Source organism: Ursus maritimus, unplaced genomic scaffold (genome assembly GCF_017311325.1).
Source record: "Ursus maritimus isolate PB19 unplaced genomic scaffold, ASM1731132v1 scaffold_4, whole genome shotgun sequence".
Classification (NCBI taxonomy): domain Eukaryota; kingdom Metazoa; phylum Chordata; class Mammalia; order Carnivora; family Ursidae; genus Ursus; species Ursus maritimus.
In genome coordinates, this window is record NW_024426552.1 from 30,390,377 (window position 1) to 30,412,264 (window position 21,888).

At 35.5% G+C, this 21,888-nt stretch overlaps 1 protein-coding gene across 1 annotated transcript in view; it reads right to left on the reverse strand.

Annotated features, from left to right (window-relative positions):
* ROBO1 (roundabout guidance receptor 1) overlaps positions 1–21,888 on the reverse strand; it is a 391,889-nt gene that overhangs the window by 83,423 nt on the left and 286,578 nt on the right. The window contains exon 7 of the mRNA XM_008701732.2: positions 1,106–1,114. Within this exon, the coding sequence (XP_008699954.2) occupies positions 1,106–1,114 (9 nt within the window). The remainder of the gene's footprint in view (positions 1–1,105; positions 1,115–21,888) is intronic.

Below are 21,888 nucleotides of genomic sequence, written 5' to 3' on the forward strand. Positions count from 1 at the left end.
TTTTATCCATTTCTCGTATATGTTGTAGATATATTTTTTCATTTTGTCGACAGTCTTTCTAATCTGGTTAACCATTTTTTGGTATTCATTCTATCAATAAAATGTAGATTATATAATATGTAATAAATTATGTAAACATTCACATCCATTTTCATCCTATTTTTTGTCTTTACTTCTTTATGTTTAAATATTAATCCATATATATTTTTACATATACGGTAGCATCTGGAAAGCTATTTTTTTCAAACAGTCCCTTATTGCATCCCCATTATTGAACAATCCATTCTATCTGTATTAGTATGAACACTGTTAGATTATTTGTATAGCTCTTAAACTTAAAAAATAGGGAGCTTCTCTTAGGGTCAAATTGTTTCCTGGCATACCACTTAGTACCCTCATGCAAAATTCTCCAAAAATGGTGTTCCAGCATTTTTAAAGGGTGAATGTACCTTCCCCAACGTACTGATCATGAGAGTACTTAGAAACCTAGTGACTACTTATATAAGGACAAGTGTTTATCTGAGCAAACTTCAATAAATTTTGGGAACATCATGCAATTATTTCTTACATAAAATGAAATGAACCTGACACATAGAAATGAAAATGAATGCATACAGCCCTAAGTGCAAGGTTATTTATTCATCAGTAGGACTTTGAATCACCATTACCGAAGACTAGTTACAAAAGCTCAGGTTGACAAACATGAATTCATAAACATAGTTTGGATTAAAAAAAAACCCAAATCATTCTCTGGGCACCTATTGTTGTTTATCTTGTGAAATATAAACTGAAATAGTACTTAACCATAATATAGTCCTGTCACTTATTTTATCACTCAATTAAGGAGAGAAAAAAATAAAAGGATGCAGATCACATATCATTTAATAAGACAAAGTTAGCAACCCCGTTACCTTTACTCTTTGTCACAGTTACCCATACTTCCTGCAGACTTTATTCTGTGCAGTCTGTCTTTGTGGCCAATGACAAGTGAAACATGGAGGCTGATTGGTTGAAGGACATGGAAGGGTATGGATGGAAAGGGGAAGAGAAGTTCCAGTCACAGTGACACGGTGATTAGAAGATGGCCAATAAAATGTCAACTTACCAGACCCAACTAAAACAAAAAAAAGAAAACATGAAATAAATAAAAAATAAACAGAAACGAAACAGAAAAAGTAATAAGATTTGACTTAACAATGATATTTCTTTTAAAGTAAAATAAAGAACACGTTAATATTTGGCTCATACGGTCCATGAATGAATATTTGTTAGCATTTTAAGTATAATCATGAGTAACTTAAGAAAAATAGAAATGAATCTTAAAATCTCTACTATGATTAAATGACAGAGCTACAATGGATGATAGCCATACAATTATAAAACACATTTCAATGACTACATTTTGCTATCAGATGGCAGGGTTAAATAACTACATATGTAATGGGTTTAAAAACACTATAAATCTTAACTGCTAATGCTACTTAGAATAGAAATCAAGCATCTTAATCAAAGATAAAGTAGTGTTAAATCATACAACTCCACCATCAGATTAATTTTTAAAAGGTTCGTGCTACCAATGATATTCTATTAAATCCATGTTTCTCATACTTGAATAAGCACATAAGTCACCCTAAGACCTGGTTAAAATACAAATTATAATTCCATAGGTCAGGAGTGTGGCCTGAGATTTTGCATTTCTAACAAGCACTCAGGTCCTGCTGGTCCAGGACTGTAGGCCGAGTAGCAAGGTTACTAAAAGGTGTTACACCTAAATGCTTGCAGAATTTTAATTGAGAAGACACACTGAAAAAATGTGAACCCATGAAAACAGATAAAACTTAATAAACCTATTTAATGAAGTCATAATCACATTACCTGCTTTCAAGGCTGAAACATTTTATTTTTTATTTTTATTTTAAAGATTTTATTTATTTATTTAACAGAGAGAGACAGCCAGCGAGAAAGGGAACACAAGCAGGGGGAGTGGGAGAGGAAGAAGCAGGCTCCCAGCAGAGGACCCTGATGTGGGGCTCGATCCCAGGGCGCTGGGATCATGCCCTGAGCCAAAGGCAGACACTTAATGACTGAGCCGCCCAGGCGCCCCCAAGGTTGAAACATTTTAATACAGAAAGCTCAAGTAACACATACTTTAAATACCAGAAAATGACTGTTTTGTTTTGCTCTTTTAGAAACAAAGGTGATAACTGCCGAATGCAGAAGTTTTCCATAATAGCCCCATATACAGACTCAATATATTCGACTCAATAAATCACTCCCACATCTTTAAGCAAATTAAAATTAATTTAACTTGTAGTTATTTAAACTGTAGTTTAAATAAATAAACTATGCCAAACACTGCTGCTGTGAAATGGTACAATTTTAAAATACTGAGACTACAACAAGACAGAACACAACAAAAAACTTCCATCAGACTATGAACAGCCTTCTCAAGTTATTTCCCGGGCTGAATCAGAAATTACATTTCCTTAATGCCCGCCACCAGGGAAAAATACAACACAAGGGAGTGCGGAAAGCTCAGGTGTCTGATGGGATCACAGGACATTCTGGTACAATGTATGGTCTGAAGTAATGTTTTCAAGCTCGATTTATGTCGCTTTGCTTTTGCTTTATGGGTATGCTCAGTAATCCACGCAGAAGGATAAAAATGTATGCTTTAAATAAAATACAGAATAATAAAAAAAATGAAAAGCGAAATAAAACATAGACAAACATTCTCTTGCCAATTGTTACCATGTGAGCAAAATTTAAAGGTAACGCAAAAATACATTTCAACTCACATGTTCCCTTCGTGAGTAAAAAAATTTGTCTTTCTTTTTTACTCTAAAGAAAAAAAAAACTTTAAGTGTAATATTTCGTGGGCTCAGGCAAGGAAAGTTAAAATATAAAACAAAACAAAAAAAAAAAAAAAGGAAAAAAAAAAAGCTTTTCTCAACTTAGTTAGGCATGATCTAGGCAATGCTACCTAGATTTAAAAACAGACTTTTTGAATCCTTCAAGATACTCTCTTTTAAGTAACAGGAAGAAATATTTAGAAACTATCAGAAAAAGAACCTGACAAACTGCAGCAATAGAATTTTGCTTTGAAAAAGCAAAAGGTGATAGAATTATCTTTTGGAATAACCTGTGAAAATAAATTTGATATTAGATAGATACAGTTAAGAGTAAGCCTTATTTATTTATTTATTTATTTATTTATTTATTTATTTTAAGAGTAAGCCTTATTTAAAGTCAAGAGACTACAGGAATGATTCTTAAAGATTTTCTAGTCATACATTTTTAGTAATTTAAAATTCCTGAAACATCTCAAAAAATATTCAACATGTTAGAAACAAGAAAATTACTAAGAAGCAGATCATTTAAAGTTTTAAAAGTGCTTTTCCCTGCTTCGAGGTTTATCCAGTGATCAAGCCAGAGGAGTTGAATCTTTCATTAATTAAAACCCAATGTGTTCAAGACTTCTGGCTGATGTATTTGCCTATCACATCAATGACAAACGACAAGTGGAAAATATTTCATAAAGTTATCTAAGAACAACATCTAACACAGAAGCTTCCAAAGCATCCGAGCTTTTTGAGACTACCCTATCTTGCATGATCATTTAAGCTTTTAACAACCATGATTATCAGGAAATGATGTCTCTTATCTAAATGAAAACCTGCCTGTCACAATTTAACCCCCCTTTTTATTTTTTCTAGTTTCAGGAAGCAAATACATGCCATTAATATCCTCCATATAAAATCCTTTACTCACTAAATGATAGAAATTTCTTTAAGTTTTTCTCAGATTTCCCTTTTTACCATACATCTCTCAGGGTCAGGTCAAATAATTTGCTTTCCATACAGACAGTAGGGACCTTCTATACAACAATCAGGGCCCATTATTGCCCAGTTAGGTATGTCCAGAAAGAAGCCAAGAAAAGCAGAGTAATTTGGATCATGTTCATTCATTATCCCCAGAAGTCTGTGGTTTATGGGTGGCCTCACTCCTACACTCCCCTAACTCTTGTCCACTCCTTTTCTTTCCACTTTAAAGGCTAAGAGCACCTCTACCACAACTCCCTTTTCTTGTTAAGAAAGAGGAAAAGCCTGTCTGTCTCTGTCTCTAATAAAACAATAAAACTATAAAATGTTAGCGCTGGAAGTGACCTTAGAACTTACCAGTCTAATCCTATCCTTTTTGCATGAGAAAATGGTAACCTAAATTGTTCAATAACTTCCTCAAGGTCACAGATGACTAACCAAAGACTGCTTTTTCAACTAAATTCAAGGCTTTTTGACTAAATTTGAGTCTCTGTATACATTTTCCTACTGGTTAGCCAGTTTGCGAGGAACTGTATGCAACAGGACATAAAAGGTATTTGGTTTTACATTTAAACTGTCATAAAATGTTTACCCTAAAACCCTTACCATTAAAATAATTACTACCTACATATAAAAACTTACTAAAATAACTGCTCATGATATTAAAAATCTTTTAAAAATAATTAGCTATAGTTTTAAAAAGACATGGAAAATTAACAGATTAGAAAACAGGAGGCTTAAAACTTCTTGAAAAGTTCACCTTTTGGAAAAAAAAGGTGATCTTTTTTAAGGGTGAACCAATTTTCATCATTTCATCACTTGAAATCATTATAAACTGAATAATACTCTTTTGAAAGGTAAGAACAAATCATATTTCCACATAATTACTTTTATAGTAAATATGTTAAGTAGGAAGTAAAATAAACTAAAAAAGTAACTATGTATTTTTAAGAGAGTAAAACTTGCTATTTTTTTAACATGTCAACATTATGCAGATTACAATCCAACTTTAGTAACATCTCTAAATTTTTTTATATCTGAGGGAGTTTAGAAAGGGGTGAGGGATCAGAAAATTTGCCACAAAACTGAGTTTGCATAAAAAACACACTGCTTTCACCTAGATTATATTATCTTGGTGGGATGGAGGGGAATTATGCGAAGTCTAAATATATATATATATACACACACACACACACACACACATTTATATAATACATATAAACTATATAATTAGTTTATATAATTATTACATTCTGGTTCCTGATTGTCAAAAAGAAAAAAGCTTTCTTTAAAATATTTGGAGATATACAAATATTACATACTTGACTAATACTTTTTTTAAAAGTTTAAAATGGAAGAATTTAGCCTTTCTCTTTCCCTTTCTCCCTCCTTTCCTCCTTTCCTTCCTTTTTCCTTCTCTCCTCCCTCCTCCCCTATCTCTCTCTCTCTCTCACACACACATACACACACTCACTCACTCTCTCACACGCACTTAGAATAAGAAACTTTCTTAATCTTTTGACTGTGACATCAAAGGACCCCCAGTTGTTTAATTACTTTAAAATCTTCTAAGAATATACATTGTTCAGACAATAATCTTTAGGTATAAATAAGAAGCTAAGAGAAGCAAAAATGGAAGGAAAGAAGGAAGGAAGGGAGGGAGGGAGGAAGGAAGGAAGGAAGGAAAGAGGGAAGCTTTCTTCTATTCGCTTGTCATATACGGAGACAAGAGTCAGAAAGATGACAAATGTCTGAAAAAATATGCAGAAGCTAGAGAAAGAGGCTTTTTTTTTTTTTTATCTGAGAAAATAAGGTAGCTGTACAGATACTTAAGTCTTCAGATTAGGTCTAATAAATACTGGGAGCAGCCAATCTTGATAACTACTTAGGCCAGAAGAGAAGAAGATAATGGGCCTAAATAATAGCATGAGTGACTTAGGAAAAGTACAGAGAAGAAGCAGTTAACAGTAAAGGTCACTGAACCATGAATTGGTTGCCAACTGTGATGTCTCCAGAGGTCTTTAAAAATGGGATTTATTTCCATTTGGGCACAACAGTTTAGCTATAACCCTGTCTGGTAAAGGAATAGAGTAGTTGACTCTTGAAGTGCTTTGTCCGCTATGATTTTAAGAGTATAGAAATTCAGAGGCAAAGCAGGATAATGGATACATCCCTCTGGGAAATATTCCCAATATTTTCCCTTCAGATTATGTATTCTTATACAAACATATACTCTACTAGAAAACGTCCTCAAAAATATTCTTTTCAGTTAATATTACCTTACGTTGATGAAGTACTTTATACACATAGCTCGTATGATAAATACAGAAGATATAAGAAAATTCCAAGAAAATATTTGCACAATTAACACAACAATGATTAAAATTTTGATATTTTTACACATAGCTCGTATGATAAATACAGAAGGTATAAGAAAATTCCAAGAAAATATTTGCACAATTAACACAACAATGATTAAAATTTTGATATTTTTACACCAAGATCTCAACTTTTGCAGAATAATGGCAAATATATTCAGTTTATCCTTATTAAATAAAGTATTAAGATTCTTCACTGTTAGCAATGGGCGATATAATTATTTTGAAATGTGACAACAGAGGACTGCCACAGTATGTGAGTCTAAAATAATTTAAGTATTCTAAACTCCTAGAATAACTCTATAAAAAATGTTGTAGTTAACTGAATTTATCTATGGCAAAATCAATCCTATTAGTAAACATCAGAGAACTATAAGTGAAATCACCATGACTATGGAATTCTGTTAATTCACAGATATTAGTATTCATTATTAGTAACTAAATTCTAATGAATCTTTAAATTGATGTGATTCTTTTTCATTCTCATATCATTTTTTTCATTGACTAGTAGGGCTCAATTAATAAATCCAACAGACTCGGACTGTAAACACCACTTTCCAGAAGAAGGTGAATGAAATAAAATAGTGAGTTACAAGACTCTTTGGAGAAGAAATACATTTTTATTAAAACAGAGGAATACTCAAATTTTCAAGTAGTGAAGCTAGCTACCTTTGAACTGACAGAACCCAGTCACTGTTAGCCAGAGAAATTATACGCATACATCCTCATGAATGATAATATCTCTAACAATTAAAAACACTTAGGATTTTTTAATACTAGGTGTGATTTCTTTTGGGGGAAAAGACTGAGTTTAACTTAAAAGCCTGTCATTATGTCTTTCAACTTTTCAGACATAAAAATAGAGTGATTAAGAGGCGCATCTTTAGAATATATTTAATAGATACATAAAATACTATGAACTTTTCCCCTCCACTCAAATGTCTCCCACTTCTTGTGGATCACTGGTTCTGAGACAAGTCTGGTTGTCACAACTGAAGGGGAGTGCCACTGGCATCTAATGGAGGGAGGCCAGGGAGGCTGATAAACATCCTACAAAGCCCAAGACAGCTGCTGGCAACAGGAATGATCCAACCCCACATGTTAATAGTGCCAGGACTTGCTACAGATTAGCTGTTCAATTGAAAGTTTAACAGAATAGTAAGGAAGAATTATTTTCCCATAAATATACACAAAATAATTTGTACAATGCCTGATGTATCAAAGACACTCAGAAAAAGTTAATATTTTCCCCTTTTCCTTCCACTTCTAACAAAGGCCCCACTTTTCTTTTTTTAAAATATTTGTTATTTATTTATGAGAGAGACAGAGGGAGAGTGTGAGCAGGGGAAGGGGTAGAGGGAAAGAACACGAGAGAAGCAGACTCCCGGCTGAGGAGGAATCCCGAAGTGGGGCTGGAACCCAGGACCCTGAGATCATGATCTGAGCCAAAGGCAGACACTGAATGAACTAAGCCACCCAGGCGCCCGTTCGGAAAGCACTTATGAAGTGGTGCAACTTAGTTATCTGCCTACTAAAGAGCCTGAAACTGAAATGCAACTACCTGGCAATCTATGACCACGTGTGTGCCACCTGACACAGGACCTCAGGATCATAATTTTGATGTTAATATTCCCTAAATCAATTTAGAAAGCCAGAAACCTGGCTCTCTTTTCTCCCTCCTCCTTGAGATGTACAATTCATTACCAAATGTCATAGTTTTTATTTCCGAACTCCTCGTGCATTTCATTTCCCTCTTTCTGGCTCTACTGCCACCACTTTGGCCCAAGGGATGCAACAGTGCTCAGCTGAACTACTGTTTTGCTTTTTTCCAATCCAATCTCACAATGTGGCCAGAACATTTAAAAACAAAACCAAAGTAAACTAACCTGACTGTAATATGTTTTTGCTTAAAATCCTTCAGTATGGTTCCACTGCTCTTCAAATAGAGAGCAAAATCCTTACCATGGCCACTGCTCTTCAGTGTCTTCTCAGATCATCTGTCCCCTTTCACCCCCCTAACTTCGCCCCAGAAGACTTCGTTGTGTCCTTGAGTTTACCACGCATCATCTTACCTCTGGTTCTGTTTATGATGTATCTAAGGGATCCCCCCAGCCCTGCCCATGCTTCACCTAGTTAATTCCTACTTACCTAAGCTCTCAGCTCAAAAAACCGATCTCCAAGGAACTCCCTCTAAATCTGATACTAAATCTTATCCGAAATGCCATATATTCTCATAGCAACCTAAATTTTTCTCCCACAGGACTCCTGATAGCTTAAAAAATTACACATTTACATAATTATTCTATAAATGTCTATCTCCCAAGCTAGCCTATAAGCTCCATGAGGGTAAGGATTTAATTATTTTCTTTGCCACTCTTTCTCCAGAATTTACCAGGTTGAGAATATTACTTACATTGTAAATATCTGTTGAAAGAGTAAACAAATGACAATCACGTTCCCATTGTGCATCTGAAAGTCCTTTCGCCCTCCCTGGAATAGCTATGTCTTTACAAATCCACTTTTCACATTCTGCTAATACTGCTACCATTTGTGTCCATCTCTCTTCTTCACTAGCTGTGATCAGCTCAGGAACGCAGGATCCAAGTCTTAGTTATCTGGGCATCCTTATAGCACCCAGCATACTGTTTTGTGTATCAAAATTGCTCATGAACTTGTTTATTTGAAAATCTGGAAGCAGACCTTCCAAAGGCATATTTTGTAAAGGGTCTAGAGTTGAGGTACATGATGGAATAAAGATACAATTACTCAACTGACCTGATCAAGATCCTCTCCAGAATTAATCAGGTCTATCCTGCATAAATCACATAAACTTTCTACAGCTCAGTTAAATACAGAGCCATCAGTGTTAGCGAACTATGTGTCAGTTCATACACTAGAAACCCTCCCAGCAACTCTGTAGGAAAGTGTTCAATATGCCAATATGAAAACGGAGGAAAGTGAAGACTAAGTAACTTTCTTTTCTTCTTCTTTTTTTTTTTTAAGATTAAGTAACTTTCTTAAGGTCATACATCAGGTAAGAAATAGAGGATTGAAATTCAGGTCTGTCCAGCCCTTAAAATCCTTCCTCTTTTTACTACATGTTATGACTTCTGTGGTAAAAGGGTTAATAAACCTTATTCCAATGTAATTTTGGTTCTGTTTTGGCCCCATGACCTAAACCAAACACCTTTTGATAGAAATTATTTACAAAGGAAATTATCAAAACATGAAAAGGCAACTACTGAAGGGGGGAGGGGAATATTTGCAAATCATATACCTGATAAGGGGTTAATTTCTAAAATATATAAGGAATTTATACAACTTAATAGAAAAAATCTGATTAAAAAATGGGCAGAAGTTTCAAAAGAAGACCTACAGATGGCAAACAGACACCTGAAAAGATACTCAACATCACTCATCATCAAGGAAATGCAAATCCAAGTCACAATGAGATATCACCTCATCCTGTTAAAATGGCTATTATCAAAAAGACAAGAAATAACAAGTGTTGGCAAGGATGTAAAGAAAAGGGAACCCTTGGGCACTGTTGGTGGGAATGTAAATTGGTGCAGCCACTGTGGAAAACAGTATGGAGGCTCCTCAAAAAATTAAAAGTAGAACTACCCACGATCCAGCAATTTCACTTCTGGGCATTTACCCAAAGAAAACAAAAACACTAATTTGAAAATATATATGAATCCCCGTGTTCATTGGCAGCATTATTTACAGTGGCCACGATATGCAAAGAACCTAAGTGACCAAGATGAATAGATAAATTGTGGTATATACACAATAGAGTATTATTCAGCCATAAAAAAAGGGAAGGATATCCTGCCATGTGAGACACCATGGATGGAACTTGAGTGCATTATGCTAAGTGAAATAAGTCAGAGAGAACAAGACAAATATTCTATGATCTTACTTATATGTGGAATTTAAAGCAAACATGCAACAAAAAATACCAAGCTCATAGACACACAGAATAGCTTGGTGTTTGCCTGAGGCAGGGGGAAGGGGTAGTAAGAAAAGGTGATGGGGGGTCAAAAGGTCTAAATTTCCATAAGATAAATAAGTCATAGGACTGTAATGTATAGCATGGCAATAATAGTTAATAATACTGCATAGGTAAAAGTTGCTAAAAGAGTAAATCTTAAAAATCAACATTAGAAGAAAAAATTATGTATTAATAATAACAATAAACATATGCCATTATGTACGGTGACAGATGTTATTTGGACTTCTCATCGTGATTGTTTTGCAGTATAGACAAATATCAAATCATCATGTTGTACACTGACACTGCTGTGTCAGATGTCAATTTCCCTTCAGTTCAAAATTATTTAAATGCACAATCCATGTATTAGTATATTAAATTAACATGGATATATAATTACTCATATGTGAGCAGGGTTCATACATATAAAAAGGTTGGAGGAGGAAACAAATCATGTTATATTTTACATTCTCATGGAAAAACAATGTTAAAGCAGCCAATACCAGCTCTGAAAAGTAATGTGATGCAGTCTTTTAGGACAACTACTATACATGTCAATGTATGTAGTCAAGCATCAAATGCACACAAAGTTTGCTATAGGATATCAAGACATCTCTGACCTCAGTCTCCTTCTCTGCAAAATGGAGCTGAAATAAATGATTTCTAATTCTCCATCCACGTCTAACATCCAAAATCTCTTCAATCTGGCACAGAAATTATATAATATATTATTATATATATTATTAATATATTATTTATATATATAACATTTATTCCCAAGAAACTTAAAATGGGGCCAAAATTACTTGCTATCAATTATATTTAGTAATTTAGTACTTTTTAGGGGAATAAAAAGCATAAGGAAAAACCTAAGAGGACAACTCATCTCTTTACTAATGACCTAACGTTACACTGAAATGGCTATTCCACCATCCACAAAGTTAACTTTAAAAGCACCTTTGTAAAATGGCCATATCTATCAGTTTTAATTGTGCAATGCTCTAAATTCTCTCCTAATAACACTGACCACACAAAATAAATGTCCTACAGCTAAAGCTCTCTTTAACAACCATTTATGGATTTTCCTACCCTCATAAATCTGTTATAAAGCAATTACTCAGCTGTATTTTGTCTTATACCTATTTTAGTATTTTCTACAGGTGTGTTTATACTGGCACATTATTTATCAAGTCCTGAGAATAATAGTTTAAAAGCAAATTAAAGTGCTCATGGTATTTTAATCAGTTTTGCAAATTCCGGGCGTGATATTATAAAGTAATAACTTCCAATTTATACAAATCCTTAAAACAATAAAACAAAAGGAAGCCTATTGTATATTCAAATTATTGAAATAAGATTTAAAGGACTCCAGCTGCCACATAATGGTAAATGTAATGATTCTAATGATGACCCTGATGTTTGGAATATGTTAAAATGATTTGTGAATCTACAAGAATGAAGATTCTTCAGCATAATTAACACTGTGTATACCTAGAAGATATTTAATGTGATAGCAAATAACAAAAAATCAGTATATACAAATGCATAAAAAGTCAAATTTTCAATTATCTCGCATATTTAATTTATCACTGGGTTCATCATGTTTAAAAAAGGTGCCCTAATGTCAAATAGTCTACAGTTCTTCTTTATATGATTATTCTCTTTTAAACAAGAATCGCAATCATTTTATGTCCTAATAGCTCTAGCTAAAACAGAATATATCAATATAAACTGACTTACAGTTAATTACTTAACATTAAATGATACACAGTATCATACACAATATCACACAATAATTCCATGTCTTAAAGTTAGGTGAGATTGTTTGCAATGAATCTAACGTTGTAAAATGAGCTACTCCTCAATGACTGAGCAAAAAACTATTTCTCTAAATTTCATTCTCAGGGTGAGCAGTTCAAATGGTATAGATTCACACAAACTCTATTACATTTTTCCAAATTGATGCCATTATGTCAGAATGTAGGTTGCTAAAGAGAGTTGCTAAGTTTTATATCTATATAACTGGGTGACGAGTCCACCTCACCAATGGATACGGAGATGAATAAATCACGGGAAAGCTCAGAAGATAATGGAAGGTCCACGATGTGCTATTTACCAGTGTGGTGCTGTGTCATTATTTGTCACAGAATCATCTTACGTATCAATTATTTCTTGAATCTGACTGCTGTACTTATTTCCTCAAATACTCGCTTGGCACGCACCTTAAGACAGTGTTTCAAACTCTCCGTAGGAAGGCCATGCGGTGACTGCTTTCCCTTTAGGTTAATGTTTAAGATTTTATATCACTTTGTTTGAAATAACGGAATGTAATCCAAAATCTTCGTGAGTAAATAAAAGAAATCTAAGAGGATGTCACATCTTCAACAGTCATTAGGGTTAAAATGGCTATTTCTGAAAGGCTATGAGAACACAAGAAGTTCTTTACTTTATCCTTCCTACCAAAAAAAAAAGAAAGAAAAAAAAGAAAAGGGGGGGGATCATAGGCCATAATGCTGCTAGGTCTCAATCAAATCCAACAGCATAAAAAAACCAGCAGGAGTGGAGTTCGGCATCCTATTTACGCCACTGGATCAGAACAGTTAGGAAAGGAAGCCATTCTCACAAATCACTCTCTTGTTAAATTCTGTAGTGGGACTTCATTAAACCTCTTGGCTGATGGCATTTTACTTTCAGCCTGTTCACAAAGAGCTCAGCGGGCAATACTGATTCTTTAAAAGTCTCCACTCACACATTGTCTTTCTTGGGATTGCGTTTTATAATCGCAAATCTCTCTTCCTCATCAGCCCCTCAAATCTTCGATAGTTTTTTTTTTTTTAAATCATTATTTTAACTACAAAATAAACAACAACAACAAATCACAAAAATACCATGACAAATCCTCTAAGGGAGGCATTTTGAGTAAGACTTTTGACTTAAGCAGTAAAAAGAAGATACATATATACAGGAGATGGTAAATAAATATAACATTGTAATGTGTGTGTGTTTTATATATATGTTGTATAATGATGTATGTGCTTTATATACGTGTGTGTCACACACACACACACAATGTTCCCCCAGCCTTGATGTACTATTTACTATGGTACCACTGATTTTTCTGGCCCTCCGTGGATTATTACCCTATGGCATGAAGAATCATTCCCCAAAGAACCAGGCTGCTATCCCTTGTCAGAGTCCGGCAAACACGGCACACACATATCAAGGTTCTCAAAGTCATCAAGTAAAGCTTTGGGGGTCTTATAATATGTGTTTCATCAAAATGTTGATGAACTCACAGTTCTTAACCAGGATCTTGGGTTATCGTAAACCGAACTTGAACCTGCAAAAAGCCCCCCTGACACTGTTAGCTTTGGCTTTGACTCAAATAACCACGTTAATGGTCAGAAACAATGTACTATTATGTTGCCAGGTTTTCTGAAATCAGCAATTTAAGCAAACTGTTCCAACGAATGATTTAAATGAAGTCTACTTCAAAGAAGGGAAATTCAGGACTGAAGGGCCAGTTTTTTCTCTCATTACTTCTTTTATGCCTAGATATCATAGGAGCTCTGAAGAGTCATATGACTCTTGCACAAAGATCTTGTATGCTGATAGAAAGCTAAACATAGTGAACCCTATTTAAGGAAACCACAAATTTACAAAATAGGCCTTTTCCCCCAGAGTTTGTTTTTGAATGCAAGTTTATTAAAGTTTATACCCTACTACTGGCAGTAAAATCCACAGAAAGCTATATTGCTTTACTTTTACCTACGTTTTAATTTTACATTCTGCAATAATTATCTACTGGTCCATTAAAAAAATGTCCCATACACACAGTATGTTGCATTGTGTGAGAGTAACATGTGGTTTGGTTATCTTCAAAGTTGTTATTTTGCATCTCAGAAAACGGTGAACTGCACAGGTGCCCACAAAGACGCCTTTCCTTTAATGGGTTAGGGCTTCGGATCTATTATCAAGATTATCATAGTTACAAATCATACGGAAGTTGTTAGTGGAGACCATTTATCCAATTTTTAAAATCTAGTTGATTTAATTATTCCAATATACAGATGATATTTATGGAAGGAATAGTGAAGGTTTTCAATATTATCTGTTCTATCAGGAAATTCAGCAGCATTGAACATACCAGGAGTGATAATAACTATGTTTAAAGATCTAAGGGTATCATGTTTAATTATGGAGCTGTTTAACAGAAAAAAGCCAAACTAATTATTTGGGTCTCAAATACTTATCAAGTATACATAATTACTACAAACAAAGTATTTTTAACAAAATATAGAATTTTTTTGTATTATACTTCACTGGTCCATTGCTGCCTAAAGCAACTAGAATAAAAATTAACATCTTTTAAAGATTTATTTATTTATTTTAGAGGGAGTGAGGGAGAAAGAGAGACACAGAGAGACAGTGGGAGATGGGAGAGGGGCAGAGGGAAAGAGAGAATCCCAAGCAGGCTTCCTGGTGAGCCCAGAGCCCAGTGCGATGCGGGATTCGATCTCACAACCCATGAGATCATGACCTGAGCTGAAATCATGACTCAGATGTTAACTAACTGAGCCACCCAGACATCCCCTCAAATTAACAATTTTTAACCACAATTATAGAAGCTTTGATATCATTGTTTATTGAAAAGTGTTTATTACGTGACTATGTAAAATATTTTAGGAGATGCACACATGACTCAGAGCTTAAGCCTTTCAGAGCTAGTGAGGGGCAGCTAAGAGCACTGAAGCTACGTGGATTTTTGATTCTGACACATATAAAGGTATATCACTGAAGTGAACGCCTCATCCTCCTTCTTCATATCACCTTCATTCCTTCTACTTTTATTGAGCATTTTTTTAATGCTCACACAATGTGTTCAGCATTTCATATTGATTAGCTCATTCAATACCCACGGCAATCCTGTGAGGGAGCTATTTCACCCCCATTTTACTAATAAGAAAACTGAGAATCGAAGATTTAATAGCTTAACATTCAGCATTTAAATCCAAGTGAGTCTGCCAGAAAAGAATGTGCTATTAATTCTACTCTATGGACTGTTTCCTAATAGTAGCAGGAAAACAAAAAGAAGTCTCCCTAAAAGACTTTCCAAAGAAATATTAAGGACCAATTTTTAAAGACAGATCTCAATATTAAGGAGCCATAGAAAGTTACCTTTGGAGAAAAAGGAAACACTGACCAAACTACGTTAATCAGCGACCAAAACATTCAAATCTCTATGGACAAAATAAATACCACTGAGAATCTGATGAATTTTTAATCGTTTTGGAAGGAGCTGACGAGAAAAATAATCATAATGACCAACGCTCTTGCATAGGCACTTCATAATCCTCAAACCACTTTTATGAGAATATAAATATTGAGTTAATTATCTTATTCGATTTCCTACCAGCTCACTGATGTTTACATGACACATGCATTTATTTTTCAACAGATGAGAACACTGAAACCCAGACAAGTTGAGGGACTTGCCCGGGATCCCACAGCCAGTATGTATCAGGGCAGCCCCTGATTCGTCCACACAGAAGATGTTACCTGGGCGCCAAGGATGTGCCCCAAACACGGAGAAGGCAAAGCAAACAAAGTGCTCCTCTAAGGAACTCAGAGGCAAGTGGGGCAGACATTAAAATGCAGTAAGGGCAGTAAATAGCATCCAACAAGGTACATGAATGGGGAAATCCCCAACCTGTGCTTGGGTGAGGACAGTGTGCCAAGCTTCCTTGAGGACGCTCACCTGAGCTGAGTCTCAGAAGGCATAATTAGCAAGTAGAAGATAGGGCAGGTGGGGGATGGGGCATTTTAGACCAAGGGACCAACATTAAGAAAAGCCCAGAGGTAAGCAACATGGTGGGATGTGCATGAAGAAAATATATATAAACAATACAGTGGTACTGCACTGAAGGGAGTAGTGAGAGGGGACCGAGTGGCCAGGAGGAGCACTGTTGAGTATTCTAGATCTTACCCTGGAGAGATGGGGTAAGATGTTCAGATTCGTGTTTTAGGGAGCTGAACCCGTTGCGTGGAGAACTGGTTCTATCGGACAAGATAGAGGCAGATTGACAGACGACAAAGGCCTGATGAAAGCAGTGAGGCAAGGGTAAGAGAGGTGGGGGAGGGTTAAGAAATATTTAAAAGGCAAAAATAAGTAGGATTTTGTGACGGTTGACCTGGGAGAAGTGCAAGAGTAAAGCATGAGCCCCACCACCCAGGCTGTGTACTGGTGTGTGTCTGTGGGTTACCCTGCTTTCCACTGATGCAGAGAATACGAGAGAACTCAGCATCTGCCTCCTACACTCCACACTCCTCCCACGTTCACTGCATCGCTATCACTTCCTGTGAATTAATATTCACACTCCGGGTCTGTAGAAACCTAAAAGCTTCGACAAGCCTCTGACAGCTGCGTCTTGTTTCACTGAAAGTTATAACTGCTCTTCAACTCCTAGTTCATTGGGACATTAAATAGGGGTGAATCACAAACTGTAGTGCCCGAGATATTTCAGCAAAGCCCCTTGTTTGAAGCATGTGGTTCTCCAGCAGCAAGGAGAGAGGCTCTAGGAAACATCCCATTAGCAGCAATTAAGTCAGCCAAAAGACAGCACCCGTCTTTTTTTTTCTGCCTTTGTGTCTCCTTGGTCTCACGTCAATCTCAGACTTTAAGGCTCAGCCTTCCAGAAGCTGTCAGTGGCTAATCAATCCTAATGAGGAAGCACTCTGCTCCTTCATTGCATAGTAGGCATAAATACTTATGGGAAGTACCAGACAAAATAACAATTCTTCAGAACAGAAGAGAATGCACATCCTTTTGATGATTCATTTGAACAATTCCTATTGTACGCCAATAATAAATTTAAAGAGATAGCAACATCATTCATGATACAATGTTTTATAATTAAAAAAATAAAACAGGTGATGAAATTGAGAAAATGGAGTAATTTGACATCAAAGGAAGAAAAATGGACAAGCATTTATCAGAAAAGAGCTGGGATTTCACAGAAATCCCACTCGTCTGGTAACAGAGCATCACCTGGTTTAGAGATGTTTGGTATCTGCCTTTTCTTTTAACAGAGCTGTTGCTAAAAGGGCAGAAAAGCAACTGTGTCTTGAGCTTCAAAGAATAACTGGTCTCTGTGAGTGGCCTGCAGAGGAGTGCAGTGAGGTATGAACTAAGATCTAAATGTCCAGCTTCCTGTGTTGGACTGGCCCAGCACTCAGGGCTGAGGGAAACGAGAGGACTAAATGTCTTTTTAGTTCCTATTGTAAGACAGACAAACAAAAGTGGGATTAGATTTTCTTAATGGTTCAACTCAGCAAAGATAAAATGTGATGGCTTGGGGAATGGCTGGGGTACGGAAGTCTGTTTTCAGTCTGGTTTCCTGTGACAGACACAGGGACGGGAACATGATCATTCTGGTGACAGAGTCACAAATTCACTTTGGAAATAAAATTGTGACAGTAATAATAGCCACTTTCTCTGTAAAGTTGCAAAGGGAGTAGAAAGATTAATAATGCCCTCAAGTTTGCCTTGTTTAAGCAATGAGGATCACTGAAGCAAAGAATCCTACCAACTCTTAGAGGCAGTGCATAGACCGGGAAATGGGAGAAATTCAGAGTTTAAACTAAACTCTCTGAGGCCTCATGCTCTATCTTTCCTTCTGGATAGCACTCCTCAAAAATGGAATGATTTAAAAAGCTGTCAACATGACTGTCATCATAAATGCATAATTACTCATTTCAAAGGGTTTGTTACTAATACTGTTAGTAAATAAAATTCTTTTTCTTCCTTTATTTTTCATTTAATTCTTTGAAGCTGCATTCACCATGCACCAAACTTCAACCAAACCAAACCAAACCAAACCAAAACAAAAACCTTCACTTTTTAAATTAACCATGAGTTGGTTCACAAATAAAAACCAGTAAAAAATTTAAGTTAGCTATCATGTGATTCCAAGAAGAACGTCAAGGTCCACCTGGCAAACATCTAATAAAGGCCTAATAGGTTGAGATTAGGATAGTAAAATACTATGAAACAAACCTGTGACCATTCTCAGAACACCGAGCAGAGGCATAAATTCTAGCACTTTCAATGGCACACTGTTTAAAAACCTGGCAGGGAGCCTCTCTGCATCTATTTTGTTTTGGTTAGATTTCATACTTTATAGGTATGTCACGACCTATAAAATGGTTATAAATACCACACTACGTATCTTGTGCCTTAAAAGATGCGGTCATTAGACAATATAAAATGCAAGTTCAGAAGAGAATTCATTCCTACCCAACACAGAACCAGCAATCCTATCACTTGCCAAATTGAGACACTAAAGTGCAAATATAACAATGTAATCAATCAAAACTGAGATGACATTAAAAAGATGCCTTATTTTTCATGTGTATTTTAGGTTCACAAAGAGAATTCTTGAGGAGGTCTGGAGATGTTACACACATGCAGAGAAAACAAGGGCAGACACCCACTATAAATATAGTAACATTGATGGTTTAAATTTATAAGTAACAAAACTTAAATTGCTCCTGAGAAGGGTGACTAGATGGCTCATTGCATTATGCATCCAATACTTGGTTTCAGCTCAGGCCATGATCTCAGGGTTGTAAGATCAAGCCCCCCACATGAGGCTCCACGCTCAGTGAAGACTCTGCTTGAGATTCTCTCCCTCCCTCTCTGCCCCTCTCTGCTCCCTCCCTCTCTCTCTGTCTGTCTCTCAAATAAATAAATAAATAAATAAATAAATAAATAAATAAAATCTTCAAAAAAATATTCCAGAGAATAATGTTAAGTTACATTAATAATGTTAATGTTAAGTTACGTTAACTGAATTTTCAGGTTAACTGGGAGTTTCAGCCGAAAGATGTTTCTGTTGTAATCATTCCAAACAACTTTATTTCACCATTTTGTATTGGTCATGTAATAGACATTGATTATTTTTCAATAGGTCAAAGAACTGCAGAGCCTTTGAGTCTCATTCAGTTTTGGTGCTACCCCAACACTGACATGCAAGTTACAGGACTATGGATAGTCTTTTTGAAGAACTGCCTAAATATTTACGGAGCCCAGGATGCACATATTTTTCATCAAAAACTTCTTAACATTGCCAAATTTTATTAAAATTTGCCTCTTTTCAGGGTTAAATAAAATCTGTGTTACAAATAATCAATATTTTGATTTGGCTCAACGGCTTTGTGTTTGGCTGCTCAAGAAGTCATCCGTCCAATGTCACGTGTGATATGTGAGTGGTATAGGTTTTAGAAGTGCAGTTACTCGCTAATAACAGGGTGTGGCCTCATATTTCATGGCTTGGACTGATTAATTGAAGCTTCCAAGTGGTCATAAAGGACAAGAAACAGTTTTTGAGAACATCTGCTCATGGATCATCTTACCAGTCTTAGAAAGAATTACGTGGAAACACCCTGTTTTGAGGAAAGATGACCTGAGGTGCTCAGAATCAAAATTATTGCAAAGCAGCCACTCTTCAAGGCAACGGAATCAGAATTAAGGTCAAATACCCTCTGCTGAGTGTTCTTCCATAACAGTAACACTCCACTGAACATAAAAGGTACTCTTTTTGATCATTTCTATTCCCAAATGGTCATTATTTTCATTAATTTATGTGGTTATTTTGCAAAATGTAAGTCTAGCCCTAGAGCTCTGAAGCACACACACACAACCCCCCCAACACATTTACTCTAAAAGCCACTAAAGCTTCTTTTGTAATGAAAATGTAAAACTTTATATTTAGGGAGAGTTTTGAATAATTTTTGGATTATAAATTATCATGACTATATTAGTAGTTCACATTTCTCATTTACAATAGCAAAGAACAAACCTCCCTGTCTAGAATTATCTGACTGGTACCATTTTTTTTTTTTTTTTACTAAGTAGCCAATAATTATTAAAATTAAGCAATAAAGCTATCAATAATAATACTAATATGAGTATAACGTTCCTTAGTTATGAAACATTTACTCTGTATCAGACAGTATGTTAAAATTTTAAATATATAAAATTTAATTTAATCCTTATAAATATAAGCTCTGAGGTTGGTATTACCATACTCATTTTACACATGGGGCTTGAACTGAGGTTCAAGAAGTTTAAATCACCTTTTCTAGGTCACGCAGTCAGTCAATGCAAGAAACAAGATTCAACTAAATTCTGACTCCAACGTCCATGCTCTTAGCTACACAATTCTCTGTAGTACATTTCTTCCAGCTCTGATTATACCTAAACTCCAAAGAAAAATTTTAAAGTCCTTTACTTTTTCTACCAGTTCAAGTAAGTCCTCACTCCAGGGATTCATGAACTTGCTTGTTAAAAATCAAAAATAAAGGGGCACTTGGTTGAATCAGTCGGTAGAGCATGTGACTATTGATCTTGGGGTTGCGAATTGAGTATGGGGCTTCTTTATTTTTTTAAAGATTTATTTATTTATTGGAGAGAGAAAGAGAGTGCACACAAGTCGGGGGGCACAGGGAGATGGAGAGAGAATCTCAAGCAGACTCCACGCTGAGGGTGGAGACAGCATGGGGCTTACTTTTTAAAAACAAAACAAACAAACAAACAAAAACAGGGTCGCCTGGGTGGCTCAGTCGGTGTCTGCCTTTGGCTCAGGTCATGATCTCAGGATTCTAGTATCGAGCTCCACATCAGGCTCCCTGCTCAGCGGGGAGTCTGCTTCTCCCTCTGCCCCCCTCTCTGCTCATGCTTTCTCTCTCTCTCTCTCTCAAATAAATAAACAAAATCTTAAAAAAAAAACAAACAAACAAAAACAAAAATAAAAACAAATTTCTGTGTTGGGGCATCCCAGATAATCGGCATATTTAATAAGTTTCAGATAAGTATAGATAATGTAAGTTCAGATACATTCAGATAACAAACTTCAGATAAGTTTAGGACACTCTGCCTAGTTCTAGGTTTGGCTCTAGTCCCTTTCAAACACAGACCACCAGGCAGCTGTCATAAGATGGCAGTCTCTTCAACTTTGATCCAACAGAACCTAATTATTGGCATTCAGAATCAAAGCCACCAGAAGTTGCTTGAATTTCTCTTAGGATGTCCCCATGATATTTTCACCAATCAAGCAGAAGGTTGGAATCCATATTCGTATTTCAAATTGTAACAAGTATTTATTAAATAATGTGCCAACTCTATGACCCGTATGATGCTGAGCACTGTGAAGACTACACAAGTATGAAAAGTAAGAAAATCCTTAGAAGGAATATCGAAAGAAAAATGTACAGGTAGAGTCTCCAACAAAGGAGAATTGGGATTTCAAAGGAAAAAAATGGAAAAAAAGATGTGATTTTCAAATCAAGTTTATTTTTTAAATATTAGAACTAATTATGTCTGTACTGGGTATGAAAATCCAATGGACACCCTCATTGAAGAGTGTTTTTTTTTCCAGTAACTTCTACCTGGAGCACAGAGTTTTGTTGCCCAACATCAACTCCCAAAACTAAGTATTTTTTGTATGAGGGGTGAAGGAAAGGAAGATTATTTGAGCCCATTCTGACTCCAATATTTTCTTTTAAAAATTGAACACGAATAAAATACAGAAATTAATACACTACTGAATTTATTATAACGGTTTCCTGCTATCAAAAGGATTCATTTCAAATTAGTTTTCCTTGTAGTAAGCAGTATTTTTCTGTATTCAATCTC